At 59.7% G+C, this 17268-nt stretch overlaps 1 protein-coding gene across 31 annotated transcripts in view; it reads left to right on the forward strand.

Moving 5' to 3' along the window:
- Positions 1–17268, forward strand: part of TMEM175 (transmembrane protein 175) — a 25819-nt gene continuing 8551 nt past the window's right edge. For 5 of the 31 annotated variants that reach the window (XM_089326865.1, XM_051840347.3, XM_089326868.1 and 2 more), the window contains exons 1-9: positions 1–139; positions 7782–7955; positions 11870–12050; positions 12157–12195; positions 13984–14081; positions 14846–14897; positions 15865–15900; positions 16344–16427; positions 16668–16832. In XM_089326865.1, the coding sequence (XP_089182991.1) occupies positions 11898–12050; positions 12157–12195; positions 13984–14081; positions 14846–14897; positions 15865–15900; positions 16344–16427; positions 16668–16832 (627 nt within the window). In that variant the 5' untranslated portion in view covers positions 1–139; positions 7782–7955; positions 11870–11897. Of the gene's footprint in view, positions 140–7781; positions 7956–11869; positions 12051–12156; positions 12196–13983; positions 14082–14727; positions 14898–15864; positions 15901–16343; positions 16428–16651; positions 16833–17268 lie in introns of those variants that run through there. The other 26 variants (XR_016229714.1, XR_016229713.1, XM_089326867.1 and 23 more) reach the window with 19 other exon arrangements.

Here is a 17268-nt window from a genome sequence, read left to right on the forward strand (position 1 = left end):
CCCACTTCCGCCGCGCCGGCCCCGCGCGCAGGCGCACACGCCCCGGCGGAGAGGCGCTTCCGGCCGCCGCTCAATGCCGGACGTCCGGCCGCCCAGCTCGGCCGGGCCGGAGGAGCGGCGTCTGCGGCGGTGCGGCCAGGTACTCCGGCGCCGGCCAGTGCCGCAGGTTGCGTGTCGAGGAGCCGGCCCCCGGGCCGCCGCGGTGGTGCCCGGGCCGGGTCGCAGTTCCCCACGGGCGCGGGCGGGTCCGTGGGTTCGGGACGCGGCGCCCGGCTCTGAACACGGAGCTCCCCGCGTCGGTGGAGACGCCAGGCCCGTGCGGGAGCAGCCCCGGCCCCCGAGGGCGCCTGTCCACGCACGTCTGCGTCCTAATCCTCCCGGGCACTCCCGTCATGCAGAATGGCGACAGGCAGGGCCGCCGCGTGGCCCGGCCGGGGTGGGCAGGGGGCGAAGGCCTCGGCGGGAGCCGCGCTCTGTCCGCCGGGCCTCTGCGGGTGCTGAGCGCCCCGGGGGGCGCGGCCGCGGGCAGCGTGTGGGAAGGACTCCGGGACAGCGCTGCGTCCCGGGAGCGGGGAGCGGGGTCTCCCGGCGTCCGGTGCCGCCGACCACCGATGCTTGCTCGGCCCGGTGTGGGGAAGCGAGGACTCGCGTGTCCAGGGCACAGGCGAGGCGTTCGCTGTGCACGCAGGAAGGGCGCCTTGCGAGGGACGACGGAGGGCAGGACCCGGCTCCGCGTGTTTGTCTAAACCAGGTTGAGTTCTGCGTGGCTTCCTGGTGCTGAGTGCGGGGGCAGACAGGAAGCCCAGGGCTGCAGGCGTGGAGAGATCTGGCAGAGGAACCCCGGTGGGGAGTTCGGTGCAGAGACCGAGCGTGGAGGCCCTGGTCGTGGTGCGGAAACCCGGTGCCGGTGGACATCTGTCGGTCCTAGGGCCGCCTTGGAAGCCAGGGCCTAGCCAGCCGCATTTCCCACGGCTGCACACGCCTGCCTCTCCCCCTGAGCCCTCAGATAGCCTATGGGTGTACACGGGCCCTTCAGAAAGTGTGTGGGAAGCGAAATTCAAAGGTAAGTTGTGGTGCAAAGAATTTTTTGAAACCCACGCATGCTTTCTTCATAATGTTCGTTCTCCACGAACTTTTCAAATACCGTCCTGTTATCAACCCGGGTTTTCACCATTTTGACTGGAATAGCCCAGAGGATCACTTAGAAGGGAGGTGGTCTGCTCTGGATTCCAGTCCAAGACTGGGCCGTCTGGGGATGCCGGGGCTGGCGGACGCCCAGGTGGCAAAGCCAGGGGGCAGCTCCTTCCCACCCTGTGACCCATCAAACCCACACCTCAGACACCTAACTCAGTGCTGGTCCATCCTTAACCCATTAATGGAAAACTCGGGACCAAGACTGCACCACAGGCCTTTGGAAGATACCAGGTTACTTTCCAGACTTAACATTCTCGTGGAGGAGGTAGCCCTTCAGTGAGGCGTGCGTCGCCCTCTCATGTCTCAGACTGACATTCTCGTGGAGGAGGTAGTCCTTCAGTGAGGCGTGCGGCGCCCTCTCATGTCCCAGGACTGGAGTACTGTGACACAAGATGAACAGCACTGATAAGTCCAGGCGCCGGGTCAGGCGTTGGGCACAGTGGGGTTAGAGGCCACCTGGATGTCTGCATTACATGTCAGGGTGCCTGTGTCTGAGCCATGGCTCCTTTTCCATGCTGGCTTCCTGCCAGCGCACACCCTGGGAGGCAGCAAGTGATGGCTCAGGTCCTTGGATCCCTTCCACCCACAGGGGAGCCCTGGACTGAGCTGCTGGCTCTGACTGCCTCCTGGCCTGGCCTGGCCAGGCTGCTGTACGCACTTGGAGAGTGAAAGGGGCTGGGAGAGTGTGTGTGTGTGTGAGAGAGAGAGAGAAGTCAGTACGTCTTGTGTTACATGGGAAAGGAGTAACAGAAATGAAAGCAAAGGTATCATACGCACACACAAGTTGGAGAGGAAATACTCAGAGTTATGGTCTAACTCCCCAAAGCTGGTGACTTCAAAGAAAAGACTATCACGAGGATAAGGGGTGAATTCATCAACGGGACGTAGGAATCTTAAACATTTATGCACCCACTGACAAAACTCCAAAAATATAAAGAAGTTCCTAGAACTGCAAGGAGAGTGAGGCAAATCGTAATTGTAGATGAGGTTAAAGCACACGGAGAGTATCCCTTCTCAGGACAGGACAGAGTGGGCATAGGAGGTAAAGCTGCTGCTTGTGGCCCTCACATCCCCGGATCAAAGCACCGGTCTAGTCCCAGCTGCTCTGCTTGCAAGCCAGCTTCCTGATAACGTGTCCTCCGGAGCTGCTGATGGCTGATGGCCCAAGTACGTGGGCCCCTGCAACCCACGTGGGAGACCCCGATGGAGCTCCTGGCTTCAGCTTGGCCCAACTCTGGCTGGTGTAGATGTTTGGGGAGTGAACCAGCATATAGAATACAGACCTCTGGAGAGCGAGCCATTGGATACAAAATCAATCTCTCTATTCCCCCAGTTTTCAAATAGACCCTTTAAAAATGGGAGGACGGTATCCAGGAAACCACGGAAGATGGAGTGGGCTTGAACACGTGAATCCGTGGACCTCATCAGCGTTTACGGGGCACTCACGTGGCTCCATGAAGAACGTTTAGTGAGCGAGATTGTTCTGCACCTGGGAACTGTGCTCTGATCCAGTGGAAAGTCAACTCCAATAGAGCTGGAAAAGCCACTGAATATCTAGAACTCACCCACTTTTGACTAACCCATGGGGTAGAGTAAAAATCAGGGAAACTTAAAATTAGTGGGATGTGGCTAAAGCACTACTGTAAGAGCTCAGTGAGCTCGGTCATTATCACAAGAAACTAGAAACATGACAAACCCGAAGAGGTAAAGGGAGGAGGCAGCGAGGCTTGTGGGTGCTCCAGTGGCGCACTGGTGCTGCGAGGAGGAATCACGGTGGAACACGGTGACAGGAAGGTGCCCGCGAGCGTGAGACTGAAAGCAGGTGCAGGAGGTCAGTACAGAAAGGCCTCTGCTGGACGGAACGAGGAAAAGGGACGACCAGTGGCCAGTGTTGTGAGAGCAGCGGCACCACAGCTGGCACCGCACGCACACATTCAGTGGAAGCACCGACCACAGGGCGCTCAGGAGTGGGGCCTCAAGAGCTCGCTCTAGGAGCTGGAATGTGGAGATTAAAATCCTCCCCTCGGGCAGGCGTTGTTGCAGCGCGTGAAGCCCCAGCTTGGGACACATCACGTCCACACTGCAGAGCTCCACTTCTGGTCCTGCTTCCTACCACTGCACCCTCAAGTGCTTGGGCCCCTGCCACGCGCGTGGGAGACCCAGGTGGAGGCCTGGGCTCCGGGCCCTGCCCTGCCTGCCGCGGGCTCTTGGGGAGTGAGGCAGCAGATGAAGAGGTCTCTGCCACTCCACCTTTCAAGGAGGTGAAAACAGAAAATGCTCATGTCCGGACTCCGGGTTTGCTTGGCTTCACTAGGAGTTGCACCACACGTTTAGTGGAGAGATACCTTCAGTTTCCCATGCACTCCTGTGGCGAATTGAAGGAAAGAAGTATTTCTCAACTCATCCCAATAGCAGCATCCTGATAACAAAACCTTGACAAAGACATTACATGAAGACTGCTGACCTGTAGCTCATGAATATAAATACAAAAGTAATTTTGTACATAAAAAAAGTTATTTGAGAGAGACAGAGCTCCTGCCAGGGCCAGGCCAGGCTGAGGCTGGGATCCAGGATCACAATCCAGGCCCGTGAGTGGCAGGAGGTCTGTGTAGGGGGGAAGCTGAACGCGGAGCACAGCTGGGAGTTGGACTCGGGCGCTCCAGTGGGTATCTCAAATTTGAAAAAATGTCACGTGCAACAGAGCCAAAAAAGAAGACATTGTTGGGATAAATCTGAAAGATATTCGAGACACAGACAGACTACAAGAATTTGCTGAGGAGCCGGCGCTGTGGTGTAGCAGGTAAAGCCATCGCCTGCAGCACTGGCTCCACTTCCCGTCCAGCTCTCTGCTGTGGCCTGGGAAGGCAGTGGAGGATGGCCTAGGTGCTTGTCCCTGCACCCACATGGGAGACCTGGAGGAAGCTCCTGGCTTCGGATCAGCGGAGCTGTGGCCCTTGCAGCCATCTGGGGAATGAACCAGCAGATGGAAGACATCTCTCTCTGTCTCTGCCTTTCTGTAACTGCCTTTCCAATGAAAAAATTAATTTTTTTAAATTTATTTATTTGACAGAGTTAGACAGTTGTGGGGAGCAACTCGGACTAGACTAAGTTACTGGAATTAAGACTTATTCTATGCATCTGCTCTCCCACAATATGGCGCTGGGAGAGGAGAAAACAGCTTCTACGCAGCTGCCTCTTGCCAACTTGAGTGATGACCTTCAGAAGCTGATCCTGCTCCTGATTGGAGGAGAGCAGCGTACTCGGCGTGTGGGCAGCCGAGTTGGGATTGGCGGAAGAGGACTATAAAGGAGGAGAGAGACAACATGCACCAGGAACATCTATCTGAAGGAACACCTGTGCAGCCCCCGAGAGAGCCGGCCGGCGGTGTGCCACTCCCCTGCGGAAGTGGGGAATGTGGCCAGGGGGAACCGCCCTTCCACGGAGGTGGGAGGGACGGTAGCCAACCCGGGAAGAACCAGCAGCAAACCCGGGGAGGGCCGAGCAGACGAAAGAACAGCGCAGGGTCCTGTGTCGTTCCTCCACGAAGACGGGGAGCGACATAATGGTGCCGTGACTCGGATATGAAGCCTAGGCAGGGTTTAGTGTCGTTCCTCCACGAAGAGGGGGAGCGACAGACAGTGAGAGAGAGAAAGGTCTTCCTTCCATTGGTTCATTCCCCAAATGGCCGCAATGGTCGGAGCTGCGCCAATCCAAAGCCAGGAGCCAGGTGCTTCTCCTGGTCTCCCTTGGGGTGCAGGGCCCAAGCACTTGGGCCATCCTCCACTGCACTCCCGGGCCACAGCAGAGAGCTGGACTGGAAGAGGAACAACCGGGACTAGAACCTGGTGCCCATATGGGATGCTGACGCCGCAGGCGGAGGATTAACTAAGTGAGCCATGGTGCCGGCCCCAAAATATAAATCTTTAAAAAAAATTTTTGCTGAGAGGAATTTGAAACTTGGGAGGTCGTGTTTGTAAACTGGAAGGCTCAGTAATCAAAGAAACCAGTTCTGCTTGCAGGTTGCTGATGATTCGGGCAGACTCTCAGCAGACTTCTGTCCTGTAAACCGGCACACACACTGCCTGGCAGACGTGTGGGTCTGCAGAGGAGCTGGAGTCAAGAGTCGCGTGACCTCTGTGACCCAGCGCTGGGTGGAGCCTCGGCAGTGGCGATGGCTGCTGTGAGGAGAGCCAAGGTGACGACAGGGCTCAGGAGTCTAGAAATCACTGCACAGGTGCACGGTCTGCTGCTTTCTAAAGAGTATCGCTGAGAAAAGTACTCTCTCTAACAATGTTAGGAAAGCTAGGTGTGTATCTTAAAAAAAAAAAAAAGATTTATTTATATACTTGAAAGTCAGAGTTACACAGAGAGAGGAGAGGCAGAGAGAGAGGTCTTCCATCCAATGGTTCATTCCCCAGATGGCTGCAATGGCTGGAGCTGTGTTGATCAGGATCCAGGAGCTTCTTCTGGGTCTCCCATGTGGGTGCAGGGCCCAAGGACTTGGGCCACCTTCTACTGCTTTCCCAGGCCACGGCAGAGAGCTGGATGGGAAGTGGAGCAGCCAGGACTCGAAGCGGCGCCCATATGGGATGCCGGTACTGCAGGCAGCAGCTTTACCCACTACACCACGGCACCAGCACCAGGGATGTGTCTTTTTTAAAATGAACATTAATCCGTGCCTTGCACTATATACAAAAATTATCTGAAATTTAAAACTTGTAAAAGAAAATCTATGTTTTCTGAGATGTTTAGGTATAACACCAAAGCAGGGTTACGTAAGCTGCACTTCATCAAAGTTCAGGATTTGGGGGTGTGGGTGGCACTTTGGTACAGGGGTTAACACCCTGGCCAAAAGCGCTGGCATCCCATATGGGCACCGGTTCGAGACCCGGCTGCTCCACTTCTAATCCAGCTCCCTGCTATCACCTGGGAAAGCAGGAGACGATGGTCCACGTCTTGGGCCCCTGCACCCACGTGGGAGCCTGGAAGAAGCTCCTGGCTCCTGGCTTCAGATCAGCTTAGCTCTGGCCATTGCGGTCATCTGGGGAGTGAACCAGCAGAATAGAAGACTTCACTGTCTCTCTGGTTCTACTTCTCTCTGTAACTTTGTCTTTCAAATAAATAAAATAATTCTTTTAAAAAATAAAATAAATTATATATATATGTATAAATATATAAATCAGCTCTGGCTGTTGCGGCCGTCTGGGGAGTGAACCAGATCTCTCTGCATCTGCCTCTCTAATTCTGCCTTTCAAATAAGTAAATCTTAAAAAAAAAAAAAAAAAAAAAAGGAAAAAAAAGAAAAAGAACTTGGAATCAGGGCCCGTGTTGTGGTGTGGTGGGTAAAGCTAGTGCCTGTGGAACCGGCATCCCATGTGGGCACAGGTTCAAGTCCTGGCTGGGCCACTTCCCTTGCAGCTCCCTGTTAATGGCCTGGGGAAGCAGCAGAAGATGGTCCCCTGCACCTGTGTGGGAGACCTGAAGGAAGCTCCTGGCTTCGGCCTGGCCCAGCCCTGGTGGTTGCACCCATCTGGGGAGTGAACCAGCAGGTGGAAGATTGTCTCCATCTGTCTCTGTAACTAAATTATGGATGAGGGAGGTAACGTGCATCCGAGATGTTTTGAACACTTGAATGCTGGTCACTAGGTTATGTTCTTTTTTCTAATTCTTAAAAAAGATATTTATTTGAAAAGCAAGTGGCAGAGAGAGCTTGCAGCTGCAGATCGACTCCGCAGGTGGCCAGGAGCCAGGAGCTCCTCTGGGTCTCCCCGGTCAGTGCCAGGGCCCAAGCACTGGGCCACGCTCTGCTGCTTTCCCAGGCTGTCCGCAGGGAGCCGGGTTGTGAACAGAGCAGCCGGGATGGACCAGCGCTCCGACGCGGCGCCCTGGCGAGGCCGCTGGTGCGGCCGCACCACAACGCTGGCCGCGGCTGTGTTCTGTCACTGGTGAGTTTACATCAGAGTTGCCGTCGCAGTTCAGATGGACGAGGGCGTCTGCTGCCCGTCGCCAGAACGCGTCATCTGGAACGCAAGCTCTGCTGTGGGGGACGGGCTCCTCAGGGCAGGAAGCACACGGGGTCTCCTAGTGCCGGGCTGTGCCCTCTCGGGGCTGCGTGTCGTGTATGACATGCGTGAGAACCTCCTCTTCGCGCTGAATGTTGTCTCTGTTCCCTGCAGTAGGGCTCTTCAGAAAGCTGCTGGGAAATGCGTGGGTTTCAGAAATGTTTGCACCAAATTTTTATTCCATGTTTTTTTGAAGAGAGCCCCGGTTTACTCCTGAAATGGCCCCTAACAGCCTGGACTGGGCTAGCCAGAGCGCAGAGCTCCCAGGGTTGGGCCGGCACTGCTGCCTTCCAGGGTCTGAGTTAGCAGGAAGCCTGAGTACGTGGCATCGAACCCAGGTTCTCGGACGTGAGACGCAGGCAGCTTCACTCTGCTAAGCGCCCGCCCTCCCTTTCGCTCTTGGTGGGACCGCCATACTGGTTTCCACAGCTGTGCGCCATTCCAGGTGCACGCCAACAGGGCACGCAGACCACAGCTTCTCCACGCACTCCCGGCACTTGCTGTTGATTTGTTTTCCTGTTACAGCCGTCCTGGAGGTGACTTCCTGTGGCTCCAATGCGGTTCCCTGCGGCAGCCCCTGCGGCCGAGCGTCGTCCCCTGTGCTTGTTGGCCAGCCGTTGTCATCTTTGGAGAAATATCTTGTCTTGCTGCTGAGTTGTGAGAGTCCTGCCTTTATTCTGGATGCCAGATCCTGAGCAGGTAACGTGAGTTGAAGTATTTTCTCCGTGGGGGTCTTTCCTCTTCCTTCATTCACAGTGCGCTATAACCATACGTGGTCTGAGGGTCTTGAAAGCTTTCCATGTTGAACAAGCCCCTTTGAAGGTTTTGCTCCGCTGCTTATGCCTCTCGTGTCCGGGGCACGAGGGTCGTCTTGTAACCGTTTTCTGGTTTTCCTCTGGTTTTCGGAGGGAGGAGGCCCAGGTTTTCCAGCACCGTGGCTGAGCAGGCTCTTGCCTCCCCACGGCGTAGCCTTGGCTCCCTGGTCAGAGTCACTCGGCCGTAAACAGGGCTGATTGCTCAGCCGCGTCCCTCCGAGCTCGTGTCCCCAAGCCAGCACTGTGCTGACGTGGCTGCTGCAGCTTCCTGTCGCGTTGTGGAATCAGGAAGTGTGAGCCCCCCAAGGTCGCCCTTGTGGTATTCTGGGCTGCTTTCATTTCCAGATGGCTTTGGAGACGGCTTCTGTGGAATCCTACGGAGAAGGCAGTTGGACTTTGAATAGGAATGGAGGATACTGCAGTCCTGAGGGCGTGAGCCTGCTCTTGTTTGCTTAGGCCTCGTCTCTGGGCACGTCTGCCCGAGTGCGCTCTGACGCTGGGAGTGGACGTGGTGGCGCGTGTGCAAGTTCTGCTGGCTTGTGTGTGCCACGCTTGCTTCCTGCAGCTTGTCAGGCCCGCGGGTGAGGCTGGCGGTCTCCGGGTGCTCTCGCCCTCTTCAGGTGAGATAGCTCTGTTCCCCTTTCCTCCTCCTCGCTCGGCCGCCCTGGCGGGGCCTCCAGTGCCCTGTGTGCAGGGTGAAGGGAGCAGGGGTCCTCGGCCTGCTGTCGGGCTGAGGCTGAGTGCGACGTTGGCTGTGGGTTTCCGCAGATGCCCTTATCAGGTTTCGTTGCTGATTTGTTTCCTTTTCTCATCACAGAGAGGTGCTGGATTTTGCTCACTCTTTCCGCATCTGTTGCAATGATTGTGTCTGAAAGGTTTCTCAGAGTACTGGATTTTCAGGTTTTAAACTAACCTTGCCTCCTTGGAATAGGTCCTGGCTGCTTGTGGTTTTATACGTTGCTGGACTCCATTTGTTAACATTTCGTTAAGGGTTTTTCCATCTGTGTTCTATATTTACTGATTTTTAAAAATAAGTTTGTTTCATTTGAAAATGTTAAATAAAAATTGTGGCAGAAACAGTTTCCCATCTCTTTCCCATGACTGGCAGCACCTGAGGAAGCAGGTGTCATGGCTTTGATCTGACGCTGGCCCTCAGTGGCACAGCCACCCTGGGGCCATTGCCCAGGAAGGGGAAAATCTTGAAACCCCTTTGTTTCTGCATGGAGGAATCTTGGGAAGGGGCTGCAAGTGGAGAAAAGACAAAGGAAATAGAATTATCGAGTGGCATTCAAGGAGCAGTCAGAGGACTCGCTCTACCAGGTCCTAGACGCACCGTGCAGCTGTGATCAGACTGTGGAGCCGTCAGCAGGACAGGACATAGCCAGCAGAGGGCCCGCGATCCTGAAACCTGACCCATGCACATGTGGCCCAAACGCATGGTGGAGAAGCGGTGTGGCTGCAGTGGGCGTCGCTCATGTGGCCCAAACACGTGGAGAAGCGGTGTGGCTGCAGTGGGCGACACTCATGTGGCCCAAACGCGTGGAGAAGCGGTGTGGCTGCAGTGCGCGTCACTCATGTGGCCCAAACACGTGGTGGAGAAGCGGTGTGGCTGCAGTGGGCGACACTCATGTGGCCCAAACACGTGGTGGAGAAGCGGTGTGGCTGCAGTGGGCGTCGCTCATGTGGCCCAAACACGTGGAGAAGCGGTGTGGCTGCAGTGGGCGTCGCTCATCTGAGAGTAGCTCAGCGTGGACGGCAGACCTGAAAACGTGCACAGGAAACAAGAAAGCTGTGTGGTCCTGGCTCAGGCGGCACTCTGAGCTGGATGCCCCAAAACACCAGGGAGCGTGAAACCCGCAGAGTGCCAGCAGGGTCTCCAGGCTGCCCGCCGAGGAGACGGGGAGGACACCGGCAGCCCCGTAGGAAGTGAGCAGAAGTTGGTGGCGGATGCTTCAGAGGATGCACGCGGGGGAAGTGAGCACGTGGCAGGTGCGTGGCGAGCCCACAGGGACACGGCCTGTGAGATGCCCCGCGATCCCTCAGGACAGCTCAGATGACAGCCGTCCCCGCCGGGCCAGTGCCAGGGAGGACGAGGCGCAGCTGACGGCTGCTGCCATTCTGACGGGGCCTGCGGTTCTCAGGAAGTCGACGACCCAGCAGACCCCTCGATGGTGTGCACATGTCAGGGGGCTGTGTCCATGGTCACCACCACCTGGACCCCCACAGATGGTCTTCAGGCGGTGGCTGGATGAGCAGGCCGGGAGTGCTGCCTGACAGTAGACAGAGGCGCAGGTAAAGACGTTGGCACAGAAGGCTCGGACAGGGCACCTGGCAAAGGCAGAGTTACAGGGACAGAAAGCAAAGCAGGGGCCCAGGCTTGGGCTGGAGGAAGCTTGACCTCACAGCAAAGGGCCGCTCGTGGCCCTGTGGCCATTCTGACATGCTCGCCTGCCGGCTGTCACCTTGGAACAACCAGGAGGAGGGGTGGCTCTGCCGGAAGTGAACCCTCACAGGTGAACGTTGAGTGGGCACCGGCCCAGCTCAGAGCGCGGGTGCTGGGGTGTGGGCCTTGCCTGCGTCCTCAGCTCCCGTGTGTCCCCACCGTCATGGAGTGTGCCGACGCTTGCTGGGCCTCATGTGGCGGCGGAAGCAGGGTGCCGCCCTCTGCATCTTCACGGCTCTCTCTTTGTGCTGCTTGGTTTTATTCCTGTAGGTCCGCTTTTACTTTCTTTTTTTTTTTCTTTTTTAAGATTTATTTTATTTATTTGAAAGGCAGAGTTACACAGAAAGAAGGAGAGACAGAGAGAGAGAGAGAGAGAGGTCTTCCATCCACTGGTTCACTCCCCAATTAGCTGCAACAGTCAGGGCTGGGCCAGGCCACAGCCAGGAGCTTCTTCCAGGTCTCCCACGTGGGTGCAGGGGCCAAGCACTTGGGCCATCTTCCACTGCTTTCCCAGGCCACAGCAGAGAGCTGGGTCAGAAGAGGAGCAGCCAAACTCGAACTGACACCCATATGGGGTGCGGGCACTGCACTGCAGGTGTGGTTTTACCTGCTATGCCACAGCGCCTGGCTCTGCGTTTACTTTCTAGCACTGTATTTGGTGGTGTAGTTTGTGTTCATTATTGTATTGGTCAGTTAGCTTTTTTCTTAACCTTTATTGTCCAAACCAACTTGGCTGTGGCACAGGCCCTGGTCTGTGCGTCTCCTGAGTCGGAGCCGGGGGAAGGCGCACCTGCCGTGCCCTCAGCTCCTGACGCCGGCTGACCTGTTCTGACTGGCTTCTCATTGTCTCCTTCTGCAGCTCCCTGGTTGTGAGTGGAGTTTACCAGCTCAGGGGCCTGAAAATTGCCCCTGAGTGCCTTCCCGCACAGCTGGCTGCCCGTCTTGATTTCCCCCAACGTCAGGGAGAGAGTGCAGCCCTGTGAGAAACAGCCACCGAGCGGCCTCCGAACGCAGGCCCCAGGCAGCCCCTTCCTCTCCCATGTTTGGGACACAAGCTGGCCACTGGAGTTGGGGGTCTTGGGCCCTGCCCTGGCGACTCCGTCTCCTGAGCCCCACCAAGTGAGCCTTCCCTCACCTCCTGATTCTGAGGGGACGCAGACACACAGTGTACCTCTTGCCCGGCTCACAGACCTCAGTGGTGACCGGGCCAGGGTAGAGTGCACTGCTGCCCACAGCCCGGATGCTGGGTGCTGCGTGGGAGCAGACGCAGCAGGGGCCGGCTGCGTGCCCAGGGACGTTCCCTCTCCCTGGACCCAGAGCCTCCACGGCCTCCTCAAAGCCATGCTTCCTCGCAGGCTCCTGTGAACTGGCAGTGGCCCCACCATGTCTGAGCCCGGGACCTCGGAGCAGGAGCCCAGTGTCCAGGGAGACTCGCCCCCCGGCAGGACGGATGAGGACGCCGGGGAGGGGACCCAGAGCTCCCACCGCATGCTCGGCTTCAGCGACGCACTACTGTCCATCATCGCCACTGTCATGGTCAGTGTGGGCCCGCCCAGCTCAGACCCAGCCCAGCTTCCTGCCACACCCTGGGGTCCCCAGCCCCGGGAAGGTCTCCTGTTTCCTCTCACCTTTGTCTCTTCAGATCCTGCCCGTGACCCACACAGAGATCTCTCCAGAACAGGTAATGGGAATACACGGGCCTTGAGTTGGCCTCGCTGGGTGGGCAGGGTGGGCACGAGAGAGCCTGGCCCACGTTGCCGCCCGCTCAGTGGGCCAAGGTTGAAGAAGGGTGGTTCTGGGCCTGTGCTGGGAGGCGGTTTCCTGCGCTGGAGGGAAACTCAGGCCCCAGCACACGGTGGCTCAGAGCAGGTGCTCTGACTAATCAGGGCCGCACGTGGCCTGCAGGGTTTCTGCAGCAGGTGGAGAGGCAGGGTTTCTCTCGCTGCCAGCCTCCCTGGCCTGTCTGAATCAGCAAGCCCCAGGAGGTCTGGAGACCCGGGGTGTGTGGATGTGCCCAACACCTCGTGCACGCCACGAGGCCCTGAGGAATGCCGGGGTAGGCTGGGCATACCTGGGCTGGCCCTGGGGCTCGGCTCCCTCCCCTCCTAGCCAGGGGAGCTGCTGAGTGTGGGTGTTCGTCTGTGAGGAGGTGGGGTGATACCTCTCACGGGGTTCTGGCAAGGATTTGCTGGAAGCATGGACTGAGCCCGGCCAGGTCCCCAGCAGCCTTCCTGGGAGCCCATGAGGTGGCTGGCTCAGTGGGACGTGCCAGGCCACGGAAGGAAGGGTCCCATTTGTGGATACGCAGGAGACCTGTGAGACGGACCTCGTGCCACCGTTTGGCCAGCGTCCCCATGGGCTCCAGAAGGACCCTGAGAATCCGCCCCCTCCCGAGAAAAGAGCAAGGCTGATGACCTGCAGGGCAGGAGTCACCGGCCACGCTGCCGCTTTTGTTAAGAAATTAATACCACCTGGACGAGCCACTGGCTGAACAGGCGTGACCCTGCTCAGTGGGAGAAGCACCCCTGAGGCCGGCCACGCTCGTCTGGAGTGTGTGAGTGAAGTGAGAGCTGCGTGTGTCCCCAGGGCAGGAGCCTGCCGGCAGAGTTCCAGCCCCACGTGCGTCTCCACCCCTGCCACGGCCCCACAGGCTGTCCACGCGTCGTGCTTGACACGCGCCTTCCCACAGCTGTGTCACAGCCGCTTGCCCTGGAGACACCACGAGCGGCCCTGCCGTGGTCTGTGTGTGTTCCCACAAAGTTCACCTAGTGACAGGGCCTGGGGGGGAAGTGGCTCGGCCTTGTACACTCCTGTCCCTTCCCCATCAAGACCCCTGGACGGTGCTTGCCATTGGCATGACCCCCACCAGGCACTGTACCTGCCCCCCCTACTCACTCCCCAGGAGTGACCCCCACCAGATGCTGCACCTGCCCCCACCCACTCACTCCCCAGGAGTGACCCCCACCAGACAGCACCTGCCCCCCCACTCACTCCCCAGGAGTGACCCCCACCAGACAGCACCTGCCCCCACCCACCCACTCCCCAGGAGTGACCCCCACCAGACAGCACCTGCCCCCACCCACCCACTCCCCAGGAGTGACCCCCACCAGACAGCACCTGCCCCCACCCACTCCCCAGGAGTGACCCCACCAGACAGCACCTGCCCCACCCACTCCCAGGAGTGACCCGCACGGCAGCACCTGCCCCCACCCATGCACTGCCCGTGGCGGTGTGGCGTGGGTCCCGGGGTGCCTGCTGCCGTGGCCCTGTGCCTGTTGCTGAGGAAGCACCTTGAGAACTGTCCACATGGAGTCCGAACACAGCTGTGGATGTGGGCGCCCAGGGCCAGAGGGCAGGGCTGGCCGTGGTCAGGGAAGCAAGGCAGGGTACCAGGACCCCTCCCAAGTGCCTCCTGGGGCCTGTCCCTGCCTTGCGTGCTGCCTCTGAGGGCTGTGCCCTTTGACCCCAGCAGTTTGACAGGAGTATGCAGAGACTCCTGGCCACCAGGATTGCCGTGTACCTGATGACGTTTCTCATCGTGACCGGTGCCTGGGCCGCGCACACCAGGTAGGGGTGAGCTCGTCTTGGAACTCGCTGAGTGCATCTCGTCCCGGGCCCCACCCTCCTAGTGCTGTGTCCTGACGGCTCCACCCCAGGACCCAGGACCCAGGTGCAGGCTCAGGCCTCAGCCGCCGAGGACCAGCAGGGCGGGTGGAGGGGCTGTAGGGCTCATGTCCCTGGTGTGGTAGGGGCAGACTCCATTTCAGCAGCGTTCCTGTGGTGACAAGTGGCCCACTTTGGAAACTTGGGTGGGGGTCTCCCCGTCTCTTGTCCGGAGCACCCAGTAGGCCTGCAGGCTGGAGGGAGAAGCTGGACCGCAGCCCGGCGGCCGTCCAGCCCTCTTGGTGTGTTCGTTCTTCCTTGGAAGCCCCTCCCTGTGGCACCTGCATCTGCTCTGTGCCCCTGGCTGGGCGCCCGTAACTCGGCACTGACTCGTGCTCAGGAGACGGCCCGCAGCGCAGAGCTGCCGCCTTGGGGGAATGTGGCCCACAGCAAGCCCCAGCATCCCCACGCCTGGGGCCACCCTCACGCTCCCCGGGCTGCATGCAGGGCTCAGCTGAACCCAGCCAGGCCCGCCCTCCGGCCCTCCCAGCTGTGCAGGCTGAGCCTGCCGCCCCGTGTGGGCTGCACGCGTGTGCGGTCGCTTCTGCAGCTGCAGTGTGCCACGGCGGAGCGAGGTGGCAGGAACGCGCGGGCATGGGTCTGTGTGCACCCAGCGTGTGACGAGAAAGCGGGAACCCTGCTGACTGCCTGTCTCCCGTGGTTGTCAGACTGTTCCAGGTTGTTGGGAAGATAGACGACACACTTGCTTTGCTCAACCTGGTGAGTGTGTTCCTGTCGTCAGTGGGAAGTGGTTTTACTGTGATCCCACTGCATGGAGGGGAGAAAGGAGGCCATAGTTCCTCCCACGGACTGCCACAGCTCCTCCACCCAGACAGCACCTGCCCCCCCACTCCCCAGGAATGACCCCACCAGACAGCACCTGCCCCCACCCACCCACTCCCCAGGAGTGACCCCCACCAGACAGCACCTGCCCCCACCCACCCACTCCCCAGGAGTGACCCCCACCAGACACAGCACCTGCCCACCCACTCACTCCCCAGGAGTGACCCCACCAGACAGCACCTGCCCCCACCCACCCACTCCCCAGGAGTGACCCCCACCAGACAGCACCTGCCCCCACCCACCCACTCCCCAGGAGTGACCCCCACCAGACAGCACCTGCCCCCACCCACCCACTCCCCAGGAGTGACCCCCACCAGACACAGCACCTGCCCCCACCCACTCACTCCCCAGGAGTGACCCCACCAGACAGCACCTGCCCCCACCCACCCACTCCCCAGGAGTGACCCCACCAGACAGCACCTGCCCCCACCCACCCACTCCCCAGGAGTGACCCCCACCAGACAGCACCTGCCCCCACCCACTCACTCCCCAGGAGTGACCCCACCAGACAGCACCTGCCCCCACCCACCCACTCCCCAGGAGTGACCCCCACCAGACAGCACCTGCCCCCACCCACTCACTCCCCAGGAGTGACCCCACCAGACACAGCACCTGCCCCCACCCACTCACTCCCCAGGAGTGACCCCACCAGACAGCACCTGCCCCCACCAGGCACAGCACCTGCGTGCCCCCTCCACTGCCGCAGGCAGGCAGCAGGTCTGAGACAGACTGACCCTCGCCAGCCCAGCCCTCGGGGCAGCGGCACCGCAGGGCTCTCCTGCAGCGGCCCCCTGCCTTCCTCCGCCCAGCCCATGTGCTGACCATGGCTTCCCCTCTCCTCCAGGCCTGCATGATGACCATCACCTTCCTGCCGTACACGGTGAGTGGTGGCCAGTACGCACACTGCCCCAGCCAGACTCACACCTGCTGGGTGGCCTGGGTCCAGGCAAAGAGGGAGAGACTCGTGGGCCCACCGAGGAGGGGCCTCCCAGAGACAGAAACCACCAGGAGGGCACCCCGACCCACTGCCACATGTGGCTCCCACACCCAGCATGGCTGCTCCCCAGGCCTGGTCACTGCTCGCTCCGCTGTGCAGGCCACAAAAGCCGTAAGCGCCAGATCCTCACAGCTCCTGATGGAGGCGCTGGCCCACACACGCCGAGGACTGGGGTCAGGACGCCCCGGCAGCTGGTGACCTTCTGACTCCAGAGGCCCGAGTGGCCCCCATGCGGGCCATGGACAGACCTGCCACCCGCACACTGTGCACTCACTACCAGGCCCTGGGGCCCTGGTGACTCCTTGGTTTTGGGATTTTTTGGACAGTTCTCTCTAATGGTGACCTTCCCCAACGTGGCCCTGGGCATCTTCCTGTTCTGTGTCTGTGTGATCACCATCGGAGTAGTGCAGGTGTGCAGCCCCCTCCCCCGGGCGTGTGTGGGCATCCGTGTGCCCTGGGAGCCGTGCTGGGTGCTGACCCTTCTGTCACAAGGAGCCTGGGCCCTGCCCACGCACACACAGGATGTGCTGGCCACAGGTGGGGGGGTTGGCGGGAGCACAGTGGGGGTCCTGTCACCCCTGGGGTCCCGACACCTTTGTAGGCACCTGTCAGGCAGCCCGGGGCCCTCCTGTAGCCTGCCTCTCCCCCAGGCACTGATTGTGGGATACGCCTTCTACTTCCCGCACCTGCTGAGCCCGCAGATCCAGTGCTCCGCCCACAGGGCCCTGTGCAGGCGGCAGGTCCTGCGCATCATTCTCCGTGGCCCAGTGCTCTGCCTGCTTGCGGCCGTCTTCTCCCTCTTCTTCTTTCCCGCGGTGAGTGCTGGCACAGCCCCGAGTCCAGCACACAGGGTGGGCGGGCAGGGCTCTACCCAGGAGCATCCACGGAGGCCCCTAGGGACCCAGCATGCCGCGGACAAACAGCACGCGTGGCCACCGTGGTGGTGAAGCTGTCAAGTCGCAGAAGTGAGGGATAGAGGTGGCGGCCATCAGACGGGGAATCCGGAAGCCCTGCCAGGAGCAAGGTGCAGGGGTGGGCGCAGCATCACCTGGACCACAGGCAGCCACTGCCAGCAGGCCCAGAGGATGCTTGGAGAGGGAGAAGGTTCCAGAAACACTTCGCCCACCCGCACCAGGAGCAGGAAGTGGAGAAGACGGGAGAGCCTGGCTGCTCGTGGAGAGGCAGCGTTGGGTGCAGGTGCAGGGGAGCGAGGCTGCCCCAGCGCCCACCCTCGGCACAGCACCGGGCCAG

The sequence above is a fragment of the Oryctolagus cuniculus genome, chromosome 2 (assembly GCF_051225735.1).
Source record: "Oryctolagus cuniculus isolate XC-2025 breed Fujian yellow rabbit chromosome 2, ASM5122573v1, whole genome shotgun sequence".
Lineage (NCBI taxonomy): Eukaryota > Metazoa > Chordata > Mammalia > Lagomorpha > Leporidae > Oryctolagus > Oryctolagus cuniculus.